General features: G+C 35.5%; 2 protein-coding genes across 2 annotated transcripts in view; one reads left to right on the forward strand and one right to left on the reverse strand.

Annotated features, from left to right (window-relative positions):
* Positions 1 to 24,198, reverse strand: part of LOC134256201 (tropomyosin, muscle-like) — a 35,263-nt gene that overhangs the window by 6,312 nt on the left and 4,753 nt on the right. The gene's annotated exons all lie outside the window — the stretch shown is intronic.
* On the forward strand, positions 3,140 to 7,847 carry LOC134256188 (uncharacterized). Its single transcript, XM_062738837.1, has 6 exons — positions 3,140 to 3,190; positions 5,130 to 5,204; positions 5,351 to 5,407; positions 5,530 to 5,604; positions 5,752 to 5,888; positions 7,349 to 7,847. The coding sequence occupies exons 1-5, from the start codon at positions 3,140 to 3,142 to the stop codon at positions 5,869 to 5,871; spliced, it is 378 nt and encodes a 125-aa protein (XP_062594821.1). The 3' UTR covers positions 5,872 to 5,888; positions 7,349 to 7,847.

A 24,198-nucleotide genomic window follows, 5' to 3' on the forward strand; every position in this document is an offset into this window, starting at 1 on the left:
CGTCCAGAAAGAAAAACCAAATGAAAAGGGAAAGCACGAAAATCTATTTCGTGTGTGTGTGTGGGGGGGGGGGGGTTAGCCTCTCCCTTTTTCAATTATTTAAATTTTAAAATAACACTATATATTATTTTTGTATTTATTAACCCCCTTTAATTTTAGTCCCCCAACCTCGACCACATCGGACCTAGGTAGACAGACATCAGCCCAACCAATGACACCTCAGCCCAAGATGATTGACACGTCGGCCAATATAAGTCGTCTAGTTCGGCCCATTGAAGCATTTTTTTTTTTGGAGAGAAAAAAATTAATCCATCGAATGAATTGATATTAATATTGATGAAATTAATTCATAATCAAAGTTTTACTTAGGAATATATACGAAAAATCTTTAAAAATCTTCTTGAGAACATCAAAGTCATGCATGATTGGTCATATTTGTACAGATGTAGGCCTATCCTCAGGTAATGTAGATTCAAGATTGTTCATGAATCCCGGGGGAAGGGCAGGGCCACAATGGACGATCAATGTTTCACATAGTAATATCCAGGAAAACACGTTAAAAATCTTCTGATGAACAACAAAGCCCTAATTGGTAATTTATATAGAAGTATCCTGGGGTCTAGTGTAGATGCAAATTTATTTAAATCATGACCCAAGGGTGTAGACTTGGACCTCTTTAAAAGTTCATATTTATAGGAAAAATGTCACGGTAATTCAAAATATATGTAATCATCCGTAGTTAGTGTTGGTTCTATTATTTGCTTAGATTTGTAAATGAATGAAGCGACATATCAGGATCGGATTTTAAAAACAACAAACATAATACTATGAGCCTATCAAAACTTTAACTGCAAATATATAAATTCAAAAAATTGTCGTCCCCCGCTTTCGGTGTCTTTGTGGGTGAGATGTCATTGGTTTATGACACATTGTGTCAAATATGAACGCCCTATCATATGTCATTTAAAAATTCTCATTGAAGTTGATTTTTTTAAAAATAAGGTCAATCGTGAAGGTCAAGGGATCAGAAATCATAGCATCCTCGGAAATATCTTGTAACAAGTAATGCACATGTCAAATATGAAAGCCCTATCTCTTCTCAATATAAGAAACAAGATGTGTTTGTGAAACACTGATGACCCGTATGGGTAGATTTAAGGGAAGATTTAACTTTTCTTAAATGCAAATTGAATATATAATATTATAACCCAAAAAAGGGTCCTCTCACAAGAAATACGATTGTGAAATATGAAAGCCCTAACACCCCCTGTTCAAAAGTTATGGCCAGGGATATGTTCTTGAAATGTACGTCAAACTCCAAGGTCAAAGGGTCAAAGTTGTTGGTTTATTAAGAAAAGTCTTCTCCCAAGTATTACATCTGTGAAGTAAAAGCCTTACCCCTAACCATTCAAAAGTTATGACCAAGATTAAAGTTTTTAAAGAGTAGGTCAAACACAAAGGTCAAGGTCAAAGTTCTTAAAATCAAATAAAAGGTCCTGTCTCAAGGATTAAGTATGTCAAGTATGAAAGAACTTGCCCTTACCGTTCAAAAGTTATGGCCACGGTTAAAGTTTTTTCATAAGTACTGGAAAGCTCCATAGTCAAGGTCAAAATTTCAAAGTTGTTTGTATCAAATGAAAGTTCTTGATACAAAGAATACATATGTCAAATATAAAAGTCCTAGAATCTACTGTTTAAAAGTTATGACCAAGGTCATAGTTTTTAAAAAGTAGGTCAAACTCCAAGGTCAAGGTCAAAGGGTCAATGTTCTTGATATCCTATGAAAGGTCCTGTCACAAGAATTATATTTGTGAAGTATGAAAGCCCTAGCTCTAACCCTTCAAAAGTTAGGTTCAAGGTTTGTTTTTAAAAGTAGGTCAAACTCCAAGGTCAAGATCAAAGGGTCATGATTCTTGGTATCCAATGAAAGGTCTTCTCACAAGAATTACATATGTAGAGTGTGGAAGCCCTAGCCCTTACCGTTCAAAGATTACAGCTATGGTTAAAGTTTTTAATTAGTACGGAAATCTCCAAGGTCAAGGTCAAAAGGTCAAACTTGTTGGTATCCAAGGAAAGGCCTTGCCACAAAAAATAAATATGTGAAATATGAAAGCCCTTGTCCTTACCGTTCAAAACTTATGGCTAAAATAAAAGTTAAGAATTTTAGTGTAAAAGTGTGTCAAACTCCAATGCCAAGGTCAAAAAGTCAAATTTGGTGGTACCCAAAGAAAGGTCTTGTCACAAGAAATACACATGTGAAATATGAAAGCCATAGCTTCTCTCAGTCAAAAGTTATGGGAAAGGTTACAGTTTTTGTGACGGATGGGCAGAGAGACGGACAGACGAATGAGATTTAATGTCCCGTCGCTTTCGCGAAAATGGGGGGCAATAAATATTTACAAAACTATTTGTCTATTTTAAGTTTTAGAGTTTTTAACTCGATCTTTTAAATCAATTGTTAAGATAACACAAAGGTACACTTGTAAGCGTGATTAAAGTGTTATGTTTTTGTAGAATGACTAGTAAATCAATATTTATCAATAACGATATTAAGATCTAAAGAGTAACTCATATTTCCCAATGAACTTGTTTGTTATGCATACGCGATTTGAAGATGATAAATTGCAAAACTTATTTATCTACAAAACTTCATGGAAATGCTGAAAGGTTTTATTTTTATAAGCTTCTGAAGAGACTACTAGAGGAGCAATACTTTAAGTAGAGTTAAAAATAATGTTACTTTTGTAATAAACTTTAATTGTGAGTAGCAATGATCAATGTTTCATTAAGCCGATCCGGAGCCAAAACACGTTTACAAATGTGGCGGGAACTAGTCTATGACACTTCCAGCCCTATGACGTCACATGTCAATCAACTTTGTAATATGAACGTGATAAACAGAGACTTATTTTTATAAAATACTGAAAGGATTAAGGACAAACAAGAGGTAAGCAAACGATGATTTTACTTTTTTAAGCCAGCAGTTAGAGCCTAGCTTTACGTGAAGCCCTTGGTGATGACGTCATGCTTGGTAACTGCTAGGTAGCGTTGTGTTTTGGTTACTGTTGTTAGTTACTCACTTCGATCAGTAGCGAGTAGACGTGTTTTTCACAGAGCGATAGCAATCACAAATATCACAATGAAAAGACAAAGATCTTCCGAGAGAAAGAGCCAGAGTGTGTCTAAGAGGGTAATTCTTTAGGAAATAAAATTTTATTGGACTTAAATGCTTGTTTTGATATGATTGATACGGTGCCATTGGATCTTAAAAGGGGGGGGGGGGGTACAAAAATTTCAAAGATGTCGCCTAGCTAGCACAGTGTACTAATACATTTCATATTTCCTCAAATTTGACATTTAAAACAAAACATTATTTTAAAACAATTTAGTGATACCGTTTGAAGAAAATGAGCAAAAATAGATCTGACAGCATCTTACGTATAACAGTATATTATTTTTTTTAATAAAAACACATCAGTACCATATGGTGTTAATAAAGATAGGAATAAGGACCTGAAAGATGTAATATCATTGTGGGGTAGGGGTAGGAAATACTGTAAAAGCACTACCCTAAACCTCACATTAAAGCTATAAACAAAAACACAAAACAGAGGAAATGCGGTAGATCTTACAGATAACCAGAGATTGCACAAATCTTTTTTGTTTTTAATTTTAAAAAAAAGAATCTGCTTTTTCTGGTATATTTAATTTGAATCAAATTAATTTGAATGTTTACTTTAATCAGAAGGTATAAAATATTGAGAAAACGTTTGTTGTAAGTTTTCCGAAAACCTGTAAATAAACATAGGGGAGCGCACTCTATGATTACCGAAAGTTGGGTTGTCCCCCATTGACAATTTTAAAAAAAGAATGGGGGTTTCTTATTCTCAGAAACTAATAACCTATTTGATTTAGATTATAAAATCCTAAATTGCTTTTTAAATATTTTTCGATAACTAGTATATATTTACCTTTTTTTTAAAAGTTTCAGAGAAGAAAAAAATACCGGTCCAAACACTTTAAAAACATCAAATTGCAATACAAGTAATTTCTAATTTATTTTTGACCATTCTACCTGTTATCACTTTACAAAACAGCATAACCAATCTTAATCTTAATGAACATTTTATACTTAGGTCAAACTTCAATAGATATCATACTAGATCAGTCTCAAATACAGATTTTGTTGTACCATTAATTAAGCATAAACAATCTGAATCATTTTATTTTAATGAAATCAAAGACTGGAACATGTTACCAGCAGAAATTAAACCTGTTTTAAATACTAGAAATAATTTCGCTTTTAAAAGAAATGTCAAGAAATTTTTATTGGAAAGGGGAATTGCCCAGTGTAAAAGTCAAGTCGTGTTTTATTAGTTTTTTTTTTTACCGGTTTTACTGTTATAATTATTATTATCATTAGTTGTTCAATTACAATCATGGTAATATTTGGTATATATTTATACTACAATTCATTTTTAAGGATCTCTGTGTTGTCAACTTGATCCCATATCTTAGCTTAAGTATTTATATTTTTCTGTTTATTTTATTTGACATCAAATATACATACCCCATTGGAAATAAGCCATTGGCTTTCATGGGTTATCCTTATACAAATGTAATGTCAATCATATAAATATTCAAGTGTTCCGAAAACTGATTGATTCCGATATTTTATCTTAATTCTATTGTTTAGTGCCAACTTTGACATATATCATAAATTATATTGTCATTCATGCATTGTACATGTAGCAACGTATGATTATGTAGTATACCAAATAAATCTATCTATCTCTCTAACCACAATATAGTGAAATATATTTACAAATGAAAGTCAGTTTTCAACACGCAAAAATATATACGAGTATAACAAGATATAAGCAATATTTTGTTTGCAATTCAAATTTATATATATACTGATGAAAAGGGAATTTAGACTCGTTTGCCTTAAAGAAAAGTAAAAAAAAAGGTTAACTGTAAACTATGAATAGTATATTCCGATTTACAGTATTTAATATGTATACTAAAATTTATCTGGAAGTGTAGTTGAGAAGAGCGAAAATTTTACAGATAGGCCTATATTTCTTTCTTTATAATTTAACTGACATTCCTTATTATTTTCATTTTAGCGCCGTATAGATGTCTCTTCAGATGACAGTCCTCAGTGGTACGAGGTGATGCTTGCCCTGGCGGCAAAATCAGCTGTAAGTCTCTTTCTTTCTTTCTCTCTCTCTATATCTCTGTCTGTCTCTCTCTCTCTCTCTCCTTTCAGTAGATACAAAATGTATCTATAGCTTCTGTCTTTTCTCTCCAGTGAATACTCTCTATATTTTCTATCCTTCCTCTCCAGTGCAAACAAGTCTTTACTTCTGCTGCTCATGAATGGAAAGAGCACATTAAAGACTGGGTAAGAGTCTGAATGTGTTACATGTAAAACTCATTTAGAACATTTATAAATATCATTTTATGTGGGTCATATAAATGATCCTCTGTTTTATCAGAAAAGTACAATCTTTCATTTTTTATCAGTATGAGTTGACCCATGCCATCAACAAGTCTGAAGAGCGTAGGGAGCTACCCACCATACCTCAACCTACGCACCAGGTACGTACCTCACTCAACATTGTTCGAACCCAATACATACTTTGTAATCATTAATATGTATAAAGTTTGGAGAGAAACCTTTTATATCCTTTGTCTTGTAATTAATATTTAACTGTAATTTACGATGTTTTCTCTTACTGTATACAGATAGAATGGTTGGCTAGAGTGAATTTTAAGCACAGACCCATGCGCCGAAACGTACCAGAACATAGACGTCATAAAGTCTCCAAGAAACAAGACCTGAATTCCTCCTTTTACGTCTACTAAAGAGGAGGAGGATTTTGGTGAGTTAATCCACCGGAAACCTGTATATTATATGTGATTAAAAAGCCTTATACTTACGTAAGTCTTTATCTTCATTAATGCTACCCTGCAGGTCTTGAACAGAAAGTTGCATTATATACCGTATGTAAAACTCCCTAACTTTTATGGGGTTTTTTTATGCCCCTGTAAACGAAGTAAAGGGGCATATAGTTTTTGTCGTGTCCTTCCGTCTGTCTGTCTCTCTGTCTGTCTGTTTGTCTGTTTGTCCGCAAAAACTTTAACCTTGCCCATAACTTTTGTTTTAATGGAGCTATGACTTTCATAATTCACATGTGTATTTTTTGTGACAAGACCTTTCTTTGGGTACCACCAAATTTGACCTTTTGACCTTGACCTTGGAGTTTAACCCACTTTTACACAAAAATTCCAAACTTTTACTTTGGCCAGTAGGTACCGGGACATTTATACTTCACATATGTATTTTTTTTGTTGAAAGACTTTTCATTGGATACCAACAACTTTGACCTTGACCTTGGAGATTTCCGTACTTGTGAAAAAACTTTAACCTTGGCCATAACTTTTGAAAGGTAGGGATAGGGCTTCCATACTTCACATATATAAATAACATAATCCTTGTGAAAAGACCCTTCATTGCATACCACGAACTTTGACCTTCTTTTTAAAATTTTTAACCTTGGTCATAACTTCTGAACGGTTAAGGCTAGGGCCTCCATACTTCACAAATGTATTCTTTGTGGCAAGACATTTCATTGGATACAAATTACTTTGACCTTTTGACCTTGACCTTGGAAATGTCTGTACTTGTGAAAAAAACTTTATCCTTCGCCACAACTTTTGAACGGTAAGGGATATGGCTTTTATTCTTCACATACATGTATGTTATCCTTGTGAGAAGACCCTTCATTGATTGGATATCAGACCTTGGAGTTTGGCCTACTTTTTAAAATCTTTAACCTTGGTAATAACTTATGAACTGTTGGTGCTAGGACTTTGATACTTACCATATATAATCTTTGTGACAAGGCCTTTCTTTAGAAACAAATAACCTTGACCCTTTGACCTTGACCCCGGAGTTTGACCTTTAAAATCGTTAACCAGGGCCATAACTTTTGATCAGGTGGTGCTAGGGTTTTATATTTCATATGCATTTGATCATGTTTGATTTTTATAAATTTGAGAAAATTTAAAACTCGGTATGTTGCCATACGGGGGCATCAGTGCTTCACAAACACATATCTTGTTCTTGTTGTTTTCATGGCACAAATAGACTATCGTTTCATGTCCTTTCATGGAAGTATTAAATTTCATACTTTATGTTTTTCTCCAGAAACAAAATAAAATCGTAACAACTAACCCCCGAGTCCTTAAATGCTACATACTCCATTTTTATCAACCTGTATTGTTTGATAAATATGCTAGATCGTGTGTACGTTCTGATAAATCATCTTATTTCTTGTAGATATGGTGCAGATAGATGAGATAGTTTGCAAGAATCTGAGACACACTGACTGTCACAAATCCCACAGTACCGTGCACTGACTGTTCTTGTATTTTGTGTACCACACTTTTCATGGACCAAAGTGCCAGATTATACATTGTGCTATTTTAATTACAATCTCAGTGCTAACATCACCGCCATCATAGTGCCATGTACGAACTGTGCCTGTATTTAGTGCAACATACCTTTCATGGACCCTTATGTGTTTGACTACACGTACATAATGTGTTTTACAGTGCAGCTGTGCTAAGTCCTGTTGATGCACTACATTTTACCAGGCGCTATGTGTGACTTTGCATAGACATTGTTATATAAGACATTTGCTGCATGTTTAGCAGATGTGATTTATTTCCTTATTTGGCAAAGTTTTATTTGCCATTATTTTGTAGAATCACCATTACTATTATAATTTTTTTTATTATTTCTTTTCTAAAATCGGCCTAGTTGATGGTTCTTGAGAGGAGAGCATTTCTCATATACTTTATATAACTCATTTACTATTTTGTATATAGTATTTGCATGTTACTGTAAATCAATTTTTATTCGCTAGAACTTTATTTTCGCGTAATTACGCGAGACAGTGAGCACGCGAAAATTTCATTCTCGCGTATAATAGTATTGCTTAAGATTATATAGAGAAATATTATCAATTCGTGAAAATTATGTCTCGCTTATAAAGAGTCAATGACTATCTCGCGAAAATAAGATGTCGCGAAAATATAGTGATCTACAGTACTTTTGTTGTTGTTTTAATATTCTTTACACAGATGAGTTTTGCCTTAGAGTTACATTTCGTCATCATCATCGTCCTTTACACCCTGTGGTATGTAGAGCAGCAACAGACTTCTTCCACTCTTGTCTATTCTGGCCCAGCCTAGTTGATTCCCCTGTTTGGAACATGGCTTCCATCTCTGTCACTTTTTGCCGTCCTTCTCCAAGATGGTCTTGGCCTCCCACTTGTTCTGCCATCTTGGAATCCAGTTCTTGTTGTTGACAGGGTGTCTTTTCGTGGAGGTTGCCCTATCCATCTCCATCAGCGTTTGGTTATGATGGTACATATATCTTCTTGATTGCATCAGTGCAACAGATCTTCATTTGTAACCTTCTCAGGTCAGAAAATCCTGAGTATTTGGCGGCCGAGGCATGTGGTATGGAAGGACCGTAGTTTGCTGAGATCTGTTTTTGTTATTCCCTAGCATTGCGATCCACGTAGAAGAGCTGATACAATACAGCTCAGGTAAAGCTTCATCTTGGTGCTGGTGTTGTACTGTGCAGACCTCCAGATCTTATTCATTTCTCTAAATATTCTCCTGACCTTGCCCAGTCTGCTGTGGATGTCTTCCTTTGTGTCGCACTCGGCAAATATTAAAATACGTATATGTGTATGTCACACTCATAATAAAATCAGGTGATATATACGGAAGCGTATTTAGATATAAGATAAAGATTAACAGATCCTTGCACTTTCACAACTATAACTTTATCCTCAATATTTAAGAAAAGAAGCAATTTTGTTTTATTATACTTTCATGTTAAATGCTAAAATCTCATTGGTTTAGACGCAGTTAACAATCCGTTCTATTACCCTCAGCCTTAGCAACACACGTGGCAACGGGTAACACAACGGTAATGCTACATGCGTGGAAATTATGCGCGTACGGTTCACCGTAGAATTCTAAAAGCGTCAGTTGCGCGTTTGAAAGAACCGGAATAAACCTAACTTCAGTAAAAGCTTGCGTCCGATGTAGCTTACTTGAAAACAACAAACGACAGACGAAACATGCTTGCAAGTGCAGAAATAACGAAACTTTAGATGACAAAGGACTCTTAGGGTATCAAACAAACAATAAAGAGGTCAGTAAATCTTTTTCAAAGAAGCGGGGAGTTTGAAAGCTTTCTAAACGTGAACGTAAAGACGATCGACGATTTTTTTTGCTGACATCTTAAATCAACAAAACATTCAGTATAATGAAATAAATGGTACCTATTTGGAGGGTAACAGTTGAAATTGACACCCCTCGGAAAACCATTGTCAACCTCCGCTGACGCGTCGGTTGACAATGGTTTTCCTTGGGGTGTCAATTTCAACTGTTACCCTCCAAAACAGGCAACATTTATATAATGTTAATGAAAAACATTACATCTATAATATATTTCTGCCACACTTGTCAGATATTTACATTAATTATTTTTCTTTATTGTTCTAACTATCTGATTGGCTCAAACTGGATCACGTGACCAAGTATAAAAAGTGTTACGGACTGGATGTTTCTATTTCAAAAATTTATAAATCTGCTGTTTATAAAATTGGAAACGTTATTCTGTGAATCAACAATAGTGCTATCGTCACAATAGTCTTTATAAACTGGATGTTTTTAAAAACAGATACAGCAGCTTGTTTTCATTACTGTTAAGTCATAATACAATGACATAACAATGCATTATATGAGAAGGTACTGAGTACTAGAAAGAAGGATTTTAAGACATTTCTTATAAACTGATGGAAAATAATAAAACAATTGTAGCCTTTTGATTCGGTACAATCCCTCGATATTATATAGTTTGCAGCAAACTGTAAAGTTTCACGTTACGTCACGATCTTATTGACAGCTGTGCTCAAGGTAATTTGTACACGCCTCCTAACCACAAGCTTTACGACTTTCTTCTTATCCCCGATTGGTTGCAACAGACTATTTTCGTGTCAGTGCTGATAATTTGAGTTGACCAATCACGTGAGTTGTTTACGCTGGATGCATCTGAAGAAAAAGATCGTGACGCAACATGAAACTTAAACAGTTAGCTGCAAACAATAATATATAGACCTTAGAGAAATGCTTTCTCTAAGGTCTATATATTAAGGGATTGACCTCATCAAAAGGCTATAATTGTATAGTATATCGACTTTTCAAATCTTTTTGTTGTTTTGTCAGATAATTATGTCCAATTGTCACTTATTCTTTCAACATGAAAATGTGCCCATGTCACGTCTATTTAGGTCATCAACATATTTTTCTGGCGAGTCGACCCAAGTATCTGACAAGTCAATATAATAACATAATCTTTTTACATGTCTACGTAACATGAAATGAAATGATGTTGACCTGTCAGAGAAATTGATTAGATGTACTTGTCAGAAAATTATGGCGACTCGTCGTATATCATGGTAACAAGTAGATGTCAGTTAGTGACTTGTCACATGCTGTGAGGGGGCCTGATCTGAACAAACATAAATTTACACTTACTGAAAATACCTCTGAATGTGTTAATGGAGATAAATGAAAACAAATACATGCATGCCATATATGGTTGTATAGATAAATTATCGTAGAAGACAATGGTAAATTAAAAAGTGTGCCAATGATTTCATCTGAAAGTGTAAATGAATTCGTTTCTGAGGAGGGGGTACTTAGTGTGATTCGGAGTTAGATACCTTGTGGTATAATCTTACTATGGGTTAAAAATTTATTTTCGAAACAAGTGCCTGTGATTTCAGTGTAAAACTGAAATTCCCTATTGTGTCTCCGCCCTACCCCGGGGGTCATTATTTGAAGAATTTAGAATCTGGTTTGAACATATTTTATTGCACAAAATATATACAATGGGATTGGGCACAAGTTCTAAAAACTTAAATCGCCCTCTCCCTACATGAGATATTATAACAGGATGAATTAGAAGTGTTCAACAGTTTGTACAAAATAAATAACAAGTAAATTAAATAAACTCTCATTGTGGACATATATAGACTGCTATATTATTGTGTATACAAATAGTTTTAAAAAATGTGTACAATCAGTTAAATCTACCAGAATGCTGAATATAAGAATGTACAATAGAAAATAGATATTCATTTTCAGCAATACTGAGTGATGTATCCCCCCAAAGTAAAGTCTGAATGTCAACAATATGGACTTTATTAAATCTCAAAAACTTATGAAAAACTCTTTCCTGGCCTCGTTGTAGTTAGGGCACGAGAAAAAATAATGATGCGTATTTTCTACCTTACCGCAGGAACATAGTGGACTAGATATTATATTACATCTATAAAGATCAGCGTTTAGCACGCAATTGTGCCGAAGCCGTGCATGCAGTATATTGTTGCGTCTTTTACCAAAATTAAAATATGGCGGAGCTTCTGTTATTTTTTGTTTAATTTTACTTTTGAAAACAGACAAAGAGCTCGAAAGTCTGGTATTTAGCGGTAAGGAATTCCACTCCTTTATTACAGTTGGTACAAATGATGATTTGTAGGTTTGCAATTTACATACAGGTATACTATAATTTTGAGAGTTTCTTGTTCTATATGCAGAAGCATTACATCGCATATCAGGTATATCTATATTTAGAATCTACACTACCATTGGATGCCTCCACATAAGTTTCAGCTTTTCTGACCAAGTGGTTCTTGAGAAGAAAATTTTAAAAGATTTTTTCTATATACATGTAATTTAACGTAAAACTTAAATTCCCTATTGTAAATCCATCCAGCAGCCGGGGGTTATGATTTTAAAAATATTTAATCTACACTACGCAAGGATGCTTCCACATAAGTTTTAGCTTTTCTAGCCAAGTGGTTCTTGAGAAGATTTTTCCTTTCCTATACTAGTATATTTCAAGATACAAGTACATGTAAAATTGGAATCCCTACTGTGGCTCCATCCTATCCCTGGGGATCATGATTTGATCAATTTAAAATCTCCACTTCACCAGGATACAGCGGACCTTCAGATATCCGGACACCAGATATCCGGATGCTTCAGTATCTGGACGATTTTTCATCATTTTTAAAAAATATTTTCTTTTGTTTAACTGGTAATTCAGATATCCGGACGCTTCACATATCCGTACAAATTAACTAGGAACCAAAGCGTCCGGATAAATGAGGCTCCACTGCACTTCCACTAGTTCCACATAAGTTTCAGTTTGTGTGGCCCTCTGGTTCTTGAGAAGGATTTTTGAAGATTTACCTATATATTTCAATGACCAGCAGCAGATGAGATTTTCAAAGAATTTATTAGTAACTAGTGCTAATTGTAACGGGGACCGTTACAGATGTTCCCCAAACGCTCCCCAACTCCCTTTTGGTGCCATATTCCCTGTAAGCTTCATTAAATAAGACAAACTGTATGCATTTGGGACTTTAACATGTTCCAAGTTCATTCAAATTTTAGCATTGCACGCGTGCGCATGTGAATGCATGTGCGTAATGACCATATCATCTTATCTACAAAATCTATATATTTTAAAATACTAAATATTAAAGTATTTAATCCAAAAGTATTAAAAATACGCTCTTTCACGTATATTTTTGATTTAACTCATTTCACGTGCACGCACGTACATACATGAGCATGATGACCATATCTTCTTGTAGAAGTCCATTACATCTATCTATGTTCTAAATCCCACCTCGTTTGGTTGAAAACCAAGGGAGTTATAGCTTTTTAAAGTTTCAGCCAATCAGATTGCAGCGCACGTACACGCACGTGTATGCATGTGCATGGTGACCATACCTTTTTGTAGAAGTTCATTATATCTATCTATGTTCCAAATCCCATCCTGTTTGGTTGAAAAACAAGGGAGTTATAGCTATTTAAATTTAAGCCAATCAGATTGCAGCGCACGTGCATGCACGTGTTTTTATGATAATTGCTATATTTCATGTTGTAGGATATCCTAAGGCATGGCTATGTTCAAAATTTCAAAGGATTTCGTCGAAAAACAAGAAAGATATTGAGACTTTAGTTTCAGCCAATCAGAGCGAAGCGCACGTGCATGCGCGTGAGATCTTGCTATTTTGACCATGTCATATTGTCTATGCTACGAATATATCCTTATATTATGAGTTTCAAAGCATTTCATCAAAAATGTAAAAAGTTACGCCTATATCAATTAAATCGGTCATTTCACGTGTTGCACGTGCGTGCTCTTGCAAGCACGTGCGCGCAAAATGACCTTCGTTCCGCAAATCTACATAACATGCCTACCTACCCTAAAAAGGTTTGACTTAAGTCGGATGTGTAGTTTACAAGATCACTCCCGGACAAAAAAGTACCCAGGAAGAAGAAGAAGAAGAAAAATAATAATAATAATAAGAAACAGAGTAAAAACAATATGTTCCCCAACTTCGTTTGGGGAACATAATTATCGTTAGAGCCCCATCCTAAGAAAAGAACGCATGACTCATGGGCCTTGAAATTAACAATATTGGAGGAGGCACTCTGCTGCATCATAACTATGTATTAAGTTTACCAGCTTAATACCATTAAAAAATAAAGCATTTTCAGTATACAACCACATTAGAGCCCTCTCGTGAAATTCACAGTTTGGAAAGAGACATCCTTCTTCATCTAACAATATTTTGAGTTTACCAGCTTTTCAGGTGAAGATGAGAAGATTTACAAAGAATTGATGCATTTTCGCAATAAAATCTTCAACATCTAAACCCATGACCCAAGAGTCATGAAATTCACAATTTTTTTGGAAGCGCCCCTTCTCCTGATAACTATGTACATGTATTTTTAAATCATCAGGTTAATGCCCAGGAGAAGAGAAGATTTTCAAAGAATTAATGCATTTTACAATATCATCATTAAAGCCCCAACTGTGGCGACTGACTACTGATCCTGAATAAAACACTGTTTTCTGGTTTCACATTTATTTAATAAACATGATAAACAAGCACATAAACATTCAACGATCTACCTTTCTATCTTCTGCTCAACTAACTTCCTATTTTCTCAACAACACAAAAGATAAACAAACGGACAAAAACGGAAACGGACTAAAAAATACACCATAAACTCTGACCTGACAAAAACGGACACATAAATAATTACACTTATGACATACAATAACAATGTCAGAAAATCATAATAAAATAGAAATGAATAGGAAATTAAACATTGTTAATGTTAACACATTCACAACACTCCCGCGACCAAAAATGAATCATGGTTTTAACCAATCTTTGATCTTCTCTACTGCTCTACAGGCGGCTTGTCTCTTAGGTCTCTCTTGTGGTGAGTCTCTAGCATCCGCTTCTGTTTTTGAATTGGTCACTGTGGGATTTACGGATGAGACACTTTTATCACTTTCGGTACTTTGATCCTTCCTGTCATTGGACTCTGTTTGCTTTGAACACTCGATCGGATATAAAAGATTTAGTGGCCTATTAAGGGTCTTCTTATTTGGAAGTAAAACCTTTCCGGAACGGATCTGTCCATCTCTGCTAACGGTCAGTTCACACACACGTCCTACTTTCCAGGTTCCACGCGGAAGTTCATCTTTAACCAACACCACATCTCCAATCCTTGGCTCCATACTGTGCTGAATTCTTCCTTCCTTCAGTCTGTATGCTGTTCTTTCTCGCAAACTCAGGAGATAGTCATCTCGCCAGGATTTCCAAAAGGCATCAAGATGTTTTTGTCCCTTTTTCCATGTCTGTAATAACTTCTCAGCACTGCTGATGTTAGGTAGATACTCTGTGTCCTCTGTATCTTCTTCTTCGGAATCACTATCAGGAATACCAATTTTAGGATTCAGTGTCAGGAAGTGAGCTGGTGTGAGAATTATGTTAGAATTTATGTCATCTCCCACATAAACTAATGGCCTTGAATTAACAACTGCCTCAGTCTCTGCTAATAGAGTTCTCAGTTGTTCACTTGTAAGACACAGTTTCCCAATAGTTTTCCGTAGGCATCTCTTCACTACTCCAATGAGACGCTCGTAGAAGCCTCCCATCCATGGGGCCAGTTCGACTATGAACTGCCATTTGATATCTTCATTCGCGATATAGCTCTGCACATCTGGATCCCTGACGGTTGAGGTCCAAATTTTCTCTAGCGCACTACTTGCCAACTTAAACTGGGAAGCATTGTCAGAGATAAGTTCTTTCGGTTTTCCCCATCGAGCAATGAATCGTCTCAAGCCAAGGAGGAACTCTTCAGTCGACATATCTTGCATAAGCTCGAGATGGATACCTCTGGTGACTAAACATGTGAATAGGCACACCCACACTTTCTTGGTCCCAGTGTCTGTTTTCACATAAATAGGGCCGAAGTAGTCGACACCAGTGTAAGTAAATGGGGAAGCCTCATTCACTCTCTTCTTTGGTAAGGGTGGCATTATAGGCATTCTGTATGGTCCACCTTCATGTCGCTTGCATATACTACAATTCTGCAGTACTCTTCTCACTTGAGAACGTCCTTGAGGAATCCAATATGTCTGTCGGATTAAGGATAGTGTTTGAGATATTCCAACATGAAGTGATTTCCTGTGGTAACTGTCTATGAGTAGATCTGTCACATGATTTTTCTTTGGCAGTAAAATTGGTGTTCTAGCTCCTTCAGTCAGGTGGGCAGCTCCAAGTCGACCAACGCATCTTATAATTTTGTCTTCATCCAAAATGAGTCCTAATTGGTTAACTAAGTTAAGCCTCTTTCCTTCTGTTAAAGCACTCTTTACTTCTTTATAGTTCTCATTTTGGATACTCCTTATCCAAAGTAACTTTGCCTCACTCAGTTCTGTTGCAGTTAATGTACCAGAAAAGGACTTTTCCTTCTTAATTTTGCAGATGAATCGAAGTATCCATGCCGATACTCTGACTAATTTAACGAATGACGAAAATTGCTTGTCGTCTATGCTAAACGGGTTCTTGCATTCAGCAGGAGTTTCCGAGCATCCGTAAGGACCCTCCCCCACTAACAGTTTGGCTTCATACACTCTAGATTTCTTGTACTCTGACGCAATAGCTTCACTGTGATTTTCACTTGGAGTTGGATTCCATATCGGCCACTGACTTTTGCTCTCTTTCAGCCATGCTGGGCCATTCCACCACTGTCTGTTTTCTTGCAATATTTCCACTGTACTACCTCTGGTAGCAATATCTGCTGGATTGTCAGTAGAAGCCACATATTGAAATTCAAGGTCACTGCTCTTCTGAATTTCCTTCACTCTGTTCTCCACAAAAACTGTCAAGGGCTTCTTAGTCTTTATCCAATGTAAGACACACTGCGAGTCTGTCCAGAGTATTTTCTCACACACTGTTAGTTTTAGTTGACTGTGAACAAAGTTTAGACTCCTTACTCCAATGAGAACTGCTAGAAGTTCGAGACGAGGCATATTAATTGTCTTTGTCGGTGCTAGACGAGTCTTGGAAAATACTAAGTTGCTGATGCTTGAATTGGTAGTTGTCATCTGAAGGTAAATGGCAGTGGCAAATGCTTTTGCAGATGCATCACAAAAACACAAAAGTCTGTAAGACACCTCTCCTGATATTCCTATATATCTTGGAATCTGACACTTTGGAATCCCTCCTAAATCTGCTCTTATTTCTCTCCATTGTTGTATATCTTCTTCTGTGAGTGCTTCATCCCAATCAAGATTTTTCTTCCATAGAGTCTGAAGAAAAAATTTTGCCTTTAAAGTCACAGGTGTGAAAAATCCAAGAGGGTCGAATATTGACGCAACTACTTGGAGTACTTCTCGTTTGGTAACTGGTTCTGTCTTACTCATACAATTTCCACATGGCACTGAAAGTATATCCTCGATGAGATTCCAAGTCAATCCGAGTATTTTTAACTTTTCTCTAGCTGATTGATCTTCATCAGGTATGGTCTCATAAAAGTCCTTGGCATTTGATGCCCAATCCCTCAAGTTCATGGACATGCTACTGAATATCTCCTTGGCCTCCTTGTATAGAATTTCTGCTTCTTGAATGTTATCAACACCTGTAATAACATTATCTACATAAATATTGTTTCTTATGTTTTCAGCTGTCTTGTTTTCATAAGTGCTAAGGTGATGGTCAACAGTTGCTGAAAGTAGGAAAGGACTTGAGATCACACCAAAAGGCACTCTGCAAAATCTGTACACTTGTACATTGCTGTCTACTGTAGCCTTGTTAGCATCCTTCAACCAGAAGAATCTAGTAGCATCACGGTCTTCCTCCTGTAAGCCAATTTGTAAGAACGCTTTCTCAATGTCTGCTGTTATTCCTATCTTGTTAAGTCTAAAGCGCATCAGAAGTCCACATAAATCATGCAGCATCACAGGTCCCCTGTGCAAACACTCATTCAAGCTGGTTTTCTTATGTCCTGACTTAGCCGATGCATCATACACAATCCTGACCTTTGTAGTAGGTTTCGTCAAATCTATCACTGCGTGATGAGGTATATAATGCTTAATACCTGTCTCTCTTTGTTGGGATGGAATTTTCTCTATAATTCCCTTTTTACACTGGTCCTGAATAATGTCATCATACTTGTGCAGTAAATCAGGGTTACACTGTAACTTGTGAAGTAGTGACTTTAGCCTTCCATATGCTAGTTCCCGATTTTCTGGTAGCTCAGGAAATTCTTCTTTCCATGGCCAGGTGACTTGGTATCTTTTGTTTTCCATTTTTAGTGTGCTGTTGAAATTTTTCAGCGCTTTCTCATCATCTGAAGTGTGGGGAGAATCTTGAATCCCAATAGTCTCCAGCTTCCAGAATTCTTCAATAGAAGGTTTAAATGTCAAGCACTCATCCACTGCAGAATGGAGGCAACACTCTGTCAAAGATAAAGTTCCATTGGTTATCATCATCACTTGCTCCTCCTCTTTACTGTAAGCTTTTTGGGTCCTTCCAGTGAGAATCCACCCAAGTCTGGAAGCTAGTAAATAAAATCCCCTTTGAATTTCTATTCTTTCTGGCAAAATCAAATCCAGGTAATAATCATTACCTATCAGAATGTCAATTGTTGAGTTTTCAAAATTCACTGGTAGAGTGTCTGCTAACTGAAGATTTTTCCACAGACTTTGGCATTTCAATTGTATGTCCTTGGGGATAGGCTTCCTTTGTACTGTTCCTGTAATGTTGGGTACAACATTTGCTTCAATACTAAGATAAAGTCTATCTTTGAGTTTCACTTTCAGGGAAACTTTGGGTGTCTTCACAACTTTTGGCTTCTCCGCACCAAAAGTTATGAGGGATATCTTCTCTGTCGTAAGAATCTTCAACTTTAATTTCTCTGCCAAGTTTTCTGTTATGTAGGTTCTCTGGGATCCTGAGTCCATGAGAAGTCTTGCTGGTTCTGTATTTTCTCCATTGTGGTTTGTCACCTCTGTTTGAGCCGTCTGCATCAAAACAATATCCCCTGATGATAATAAACTATTCTCAGAACTCTGAGAAAAGTTTGAAGTCTCTTGTTTGCTACACACTTCCTCGGTCAAATGTGAACTTTCTCTCTGACGTACAGAAAACTTCTTAGGACACAAACTTCTGTGGTGGTCACGAGTCTGTCTACAGTGATAGCATGCCTTATCCACTCTGCATTCCTTACTTCTATGACCAGGCTTTAAGCAAATAAAACACTTCCCTCTGAGTCTCTGTTTTCTATCCTCTACAGTTCTGTACTTTCTGCACTCATCTGTCCAATGTCTGCCCTCACAGAATGTACACACTGGAGGCTTCCCTGAAATTCCAGGTGGTCTGCTTTGTCTAAATGATGAGTCCTTAGTGGATATCACAAGGGCTTCTGCTGTAGTATGCTTTTCCTCATGTACAGGGACACTAGAGGCTTGAGTTTCTGACGATTCCTTGACCTTTATGTAGTTTTTCATCAACTCTCTCAATTTCTGAACTGTCCATTTTTCCTTTGGTCCTTTCTGTATTTCAAGCTGAAGCAGAGTTTCTTTAGGTAGCTTTGATGTTATCATTGAGACAAACACATCTTGGTTCACATCCTGATGTAACGCTTCTAGGCTCCTCAGATGTCTCTCGAGGTCATCATTTAACTTCCGCAGGCTTGACGTGTCATTTGTAGCTGACTGTGTATTGATGAGTTCTACATAATGTTTGTTGATAACTGATTGGATGTCTCCAAATCTCTCTCTTAGAGTGGAAACAGCTACGTCATAGTTTTCATTTGAAAGTGAAAGTCCAGAAATAGCTTCTTGAGCTGCTCCTTTCAATTTGCTCTTTAGGTAATTAAATTTCTCTATGTTGGAGAGCTTTGGATTTTTATGAACAGTGGCCTCAAAGGCATCCCAGAATTCCTTGAACTTGATTTTGTCTCCACTGTAAGTAGGAAGTTCTAACTTGGGTAGTTTAACAGCTACCGGGCCCGTCATTGGAGTGTGTTGTTGAATCGACAACTCTTGAAAATGAAGTATCTGTTCCTGCATTCTCGTCTGTAAATGAATCATCTGTTCTAGTCTTGGGTCTGTCATTTCAGCAGGTTTTTTCAGCATTGATAGGTTTTCTTGTAGTGCTTTCTCTAGAATAATCAGCTGATCTGTGTGTTCACTCGCTTCGGTCAATAGAAGAAACACCTTTTCACTGACCTCACTAAATTTCTCTTCTTCACCTTGTTTGGGCTCTTTGTCTTCTATCGCCAATGACCACTTCTCCATTGTCTCTTCAAGTTTAGCCACAGGGGCATCTTATCCACTCTGTTCTCTACTTCACATATAAAAATACACAAGGGAAGAATCGAAAGTAGCACACGATTTTTAAAAAAAGTCAAAAAACAACTTACTTGAGAAAAGTTACACAAATCCTGAAAGGAACTAGCGCAAATAATGTCCTAGTACTTATCCAGGCTAAAATATTCCAGATATATCCATCGAAAATAGCTTTTATCCAACTAAAACCCCAGCTTTCTGCACAGTGTGAATCTCTACGCCCAAGAAAAGATAACTCACCCGGATGACAATAGGGTAGTACCCGAGGCCTTCCGAGTGCCATTGGAAGACTTCGGGCACTACCCTATTGTCATCCGGGTGAGTTATCTTTTCTTGGGCGTAGAGATTCACACTGTGCAGAAAGCTGGGGTTTTAGTTGGATAAAAGCTATTTTCGATGGATATATCTGGAATATTTTAGCCTGGATAAGTACTAGGACATTATTTGCGCTAGTTCCTTTCAGGATTTGTGTAACTTTTCTCAAGTAAGTTGTTTTTTTGACTTTTTTTAAAAATCGTGTGCTACTTTCGATTCTTCCCTTGTGTATTTTTATATGTGAAGTAGAGAACAGAGTGGATAAGATGCCCCTGTGGTTTAGCACTGAATTCCTTTATACGTCTAATTGATGTTTCCACATTTTTTAGGAGAGCCGATGGATCCTCCTCTGAAATGTCTGCCGTCACAAATTCTTCACTCTTTTTCATCTCTTTATCTATAAGATTCCTGTACCTGGTACAGAATCCCTTGAGATACGCACAGGGGCATCTTATCCACTCTGTTCTCTACTTCACATATAAAAATACACAAGGGAAGAATCGAAAGTAGCACACGATTTTTAAAAAAAGTCAAAAAAACAACTTACTTGAGAAAAGTTACACAAATCCTGAAAGGAACTAGCGCAAATAATGTCCTAGTACTTATCCAGGCTAAAATATTCCAGATATATCCATCGAAAATAGCTTTTATCCAACTAAAACCCCAGCTTTCTGCACAGTGTGAATCTCTACGCCCAAGAAAAGATAACTCACCCGGATGACAATAGGGTAGTGCCCGAAGTCTTCCAATGGCACTCGGAAGGCCTCGGGTACTACCCTATTGTCATCCGGGTGAGTTATCTTTTCTTGGGCGTAGAGATTCACACTGTGCAGAAAGCTGGGGTTTTAGTTGGATAAAAGCTATTTTCGATGGATATATCTGGAATATTTTAGCCTGGATAAGTACTAGGACATTATTTGCGCTAGTTCCTTTCAGGATTTGTGTAACTTTTCTCAAGTAAGTTGTTTTTTGACTTTTTTTAAAAATCGTGTGCTACTTTCGATTCTTCCCTTGTGTATTTTTATATGTGAAGTAGAGAACAGAGTGGATAAGATGCCCCTGTGAGATACGTTACTGACATTTTCTTTTACTTACTTTTAGTTTGGTCAATACAATACGAAAGCTTTTTCGTTCCCTCAACGGTCTCCCGGGTTCCGGCACCAATCAATGTGGCGACTGACTACTGATCCTGAATAAAACACTGTTTTCTGGTTTCACATTTATTTAATAAACATGATAAACAAGCACATAAACATTCAACGATCTACCTTTCTATCTTCTGCTCAACTAACTTCCTATTTTCTCAACAACACAAAAGATAAACAAACGGACAAAAACGGAAACGGACTAAAAAATACACCTTAAACTCTGACCTGACAAAAACGGACACATAAATAATTACACTTATGACATACAATAACAATGTCAGAAAATCATAATAAAATAGAAATGAATAGGAAATTAAACATTGTTAATGTTAACACATTCACAACACCAACATAACAACAAAAACCTTTCCCAGGGATCATGAAAAGAATGTGGAAGAGGCATCCTTCTTCATGACAACTATGAAATTCATCAGCTTCGTACCTTAAAGTATAGGAGAGGATTATAAACTTAATGATAAAGGTGATTAATTCAACTTTTCCATCGTCAACTACACTTAAATGTAATCATGTAGCGATTCATCATTTTATCATGCTTATGGAATATACGTTTCCCAATTCATTTTAAACGAAAAAAAGCACGATCTACATAAAAATATTTTTTTAAAATAAGGCAAGTTGTTGACAAAAAAGTTGATGAAGCAAGAAATAAAACAGTCTCATCTGAAGTAAACATTTGGTATGTTCTGTTGAAGAGGTCCACAATGATCCTCTCAACAAACAGTCTGTCATTAAGACGATTGTTGGCTAACTTTTTTCAATAAAAATTTTAAGATATTTTGCCTACAGATTTGTATCATCAGCTACTTTTTTCATTATACATTTCCACTTCAAGTATTATCGTTAATTAGAGAATATACAAACGGAAATGTTTTGCATAAGTGTCCTCATATTGGCTTGATGTTATGATTTTCGCTTTACATTATTTGAGTATTGTACGTTTATTTATTTTTTCCTTCTATATTTTGTATTATTCGATTTATATTTTTCCTTTATCAATATCAACGTTTTTTTCATTCCAACCTCACAAACAGTTAAGGTTTTGTGGTCGATCTGTCCATCTCTTCCTTGAATTATTTTAAACTCAGTAGTAGAGTTGATGCACACATTTCAGCTATAATAAAACAAACTGGGCATCAAATTGTTTGATAATTTTTATAGTTGTACCCAGCTTTTTATACGATATAACTTAGCCACCATTACTGAAAGATATTGCAAGTGAACTTAAAGACAAAACTTGTCTACTTACAACAAATGTCCCCATTAAAAAGAAAAACAAAAAATCTAATAAGTCATAAAATTTACTTTTATTCCAGAAAATGTTCTTCCTTTTAAAATATAGTTTTCTTCTACAAGGTTTTAATCGTTGTATTTTTCTCTCAGGGTTCTCTTCACCAGGCAGCTTTTCCTGCATCCTATACATGAAATAAAAATAATGGGAAAAGTTTATTAAACATATCTCATAAATATATTAGAATAAAATTCAATATGAGTTGACATGTAAAGAAAGGAGGTTTGCATTATCCATATTTCTAAGCTTTTTAGAAATCTTTCAAAGAAAAAATATTTGTAAAAAACAAAAAGATACCAATGTGATTTAATAATTTAAACAGTAATAATTCAACACATATACAACTCTTTCCATACAAGGTGAGAAACAAAAAAATTGCCATACCTTAAAAAAGTCAATTCCAAAGAAGAATAGTTTTCTTGGCCCAAACAGGCTATCATCATCGTCACCATTATCATCATCATCATCATCATCGTTGCCATAACTATCATCATCGTTACATTGAAAAGCAAAAAAAAAAAGATGATAAAAAAAAATTCAAAATCTAATATTGTAAAAAGAGTATAGTGCATGTTATATAATTTTATATAATAAAATACTAGCATATGTTACAAATATTACATTTGAACAATACATGTTTTAATTACATTATGTAAATACCTTAAACGCTATCTTCTGACCCTTGTTGACTTCTAGTTCCATTGCTTCTAGTTTAGGTATATCATTGCAGTCGTGTTCATCCAGCAAAGATGTTATTTTCTTATCCTTAGTTTTATCACCGACTTTGTCTTTTTCATTTTCTTTATCCACCACTTTATCCTCACTGTCTTCTTTGAAACCAATTTTATTTTCCCCATCTCCTTTGTCTACATTTTTATCCTTTCTTTCTGCAGTCTAAAAATGAAAAAAGGTCAATTTACCTTTTGTTTAAATATTTAATAATAATCTAAGTGTAATATATATTATTGGTTCTAACACCATTTTTAGTAAATTACTGGAAGTTCAAACAAGTAAATCACTGCTTTTCAATGAAGAATAAATCATTTTACTCTACTTTCTTCATGTTTTCTTTTTCAATGGAGGCCTTTGCCAACTCCCTTTCTTTGCGTTTCCTTATGAAAGCAGATAGTTTTCTGTAATAAATTGAGAGTTGCAAGCTTGATTATTCACATAAAAAAATCACAAGCTTGAAGCCATCACATCCCATTCAATTTAGTCCATATTTTCCTGTTCAAATATTTTAAAACTGATTAAATAGTAGCTTTACGACTACATATCTTATAATTTATCCTAACATTTTAAAAGTATAACATTTAATAAAAAAAAAATTCTACCCTAAACTATATTTATATATTTTTCAAGGTGAAAAAACTAACAAAAAAAATGGAGACTTACCCTCTAGGAGACTTTGCAATTGCCTGTTTTTTTCCATCTTTTCCAACCACTTTTTCATTGCCTTCTTCTTTGCCACCAATTTTATTTTCCCTGACTTCTTTCTCAACCACTTTATTAATTCTTTTTGCAGTCTAAAAAATAAAAAGGTCAATTTACTTTTCATTTACATTACATATTCAATAATAATCTAATTGTTATATATA

This window comes from Saccostrea cucullata, unplaced genomic scaffold (assembly GCF_032062105.1).
Source record: "Saccostrea cucullata isolate Sc308-1 unplaced genomic scaffold, CSIRO_AGI_Scuc_v1 ctg204, whole genome shotgun sequence".
Taxonomy (NCBI): Eukaryota; Metazoa; Mollusca; class Bivalvia; order Ostreida; family Ostreidae; genus Saccostrea; species Saccostrea cuccullata.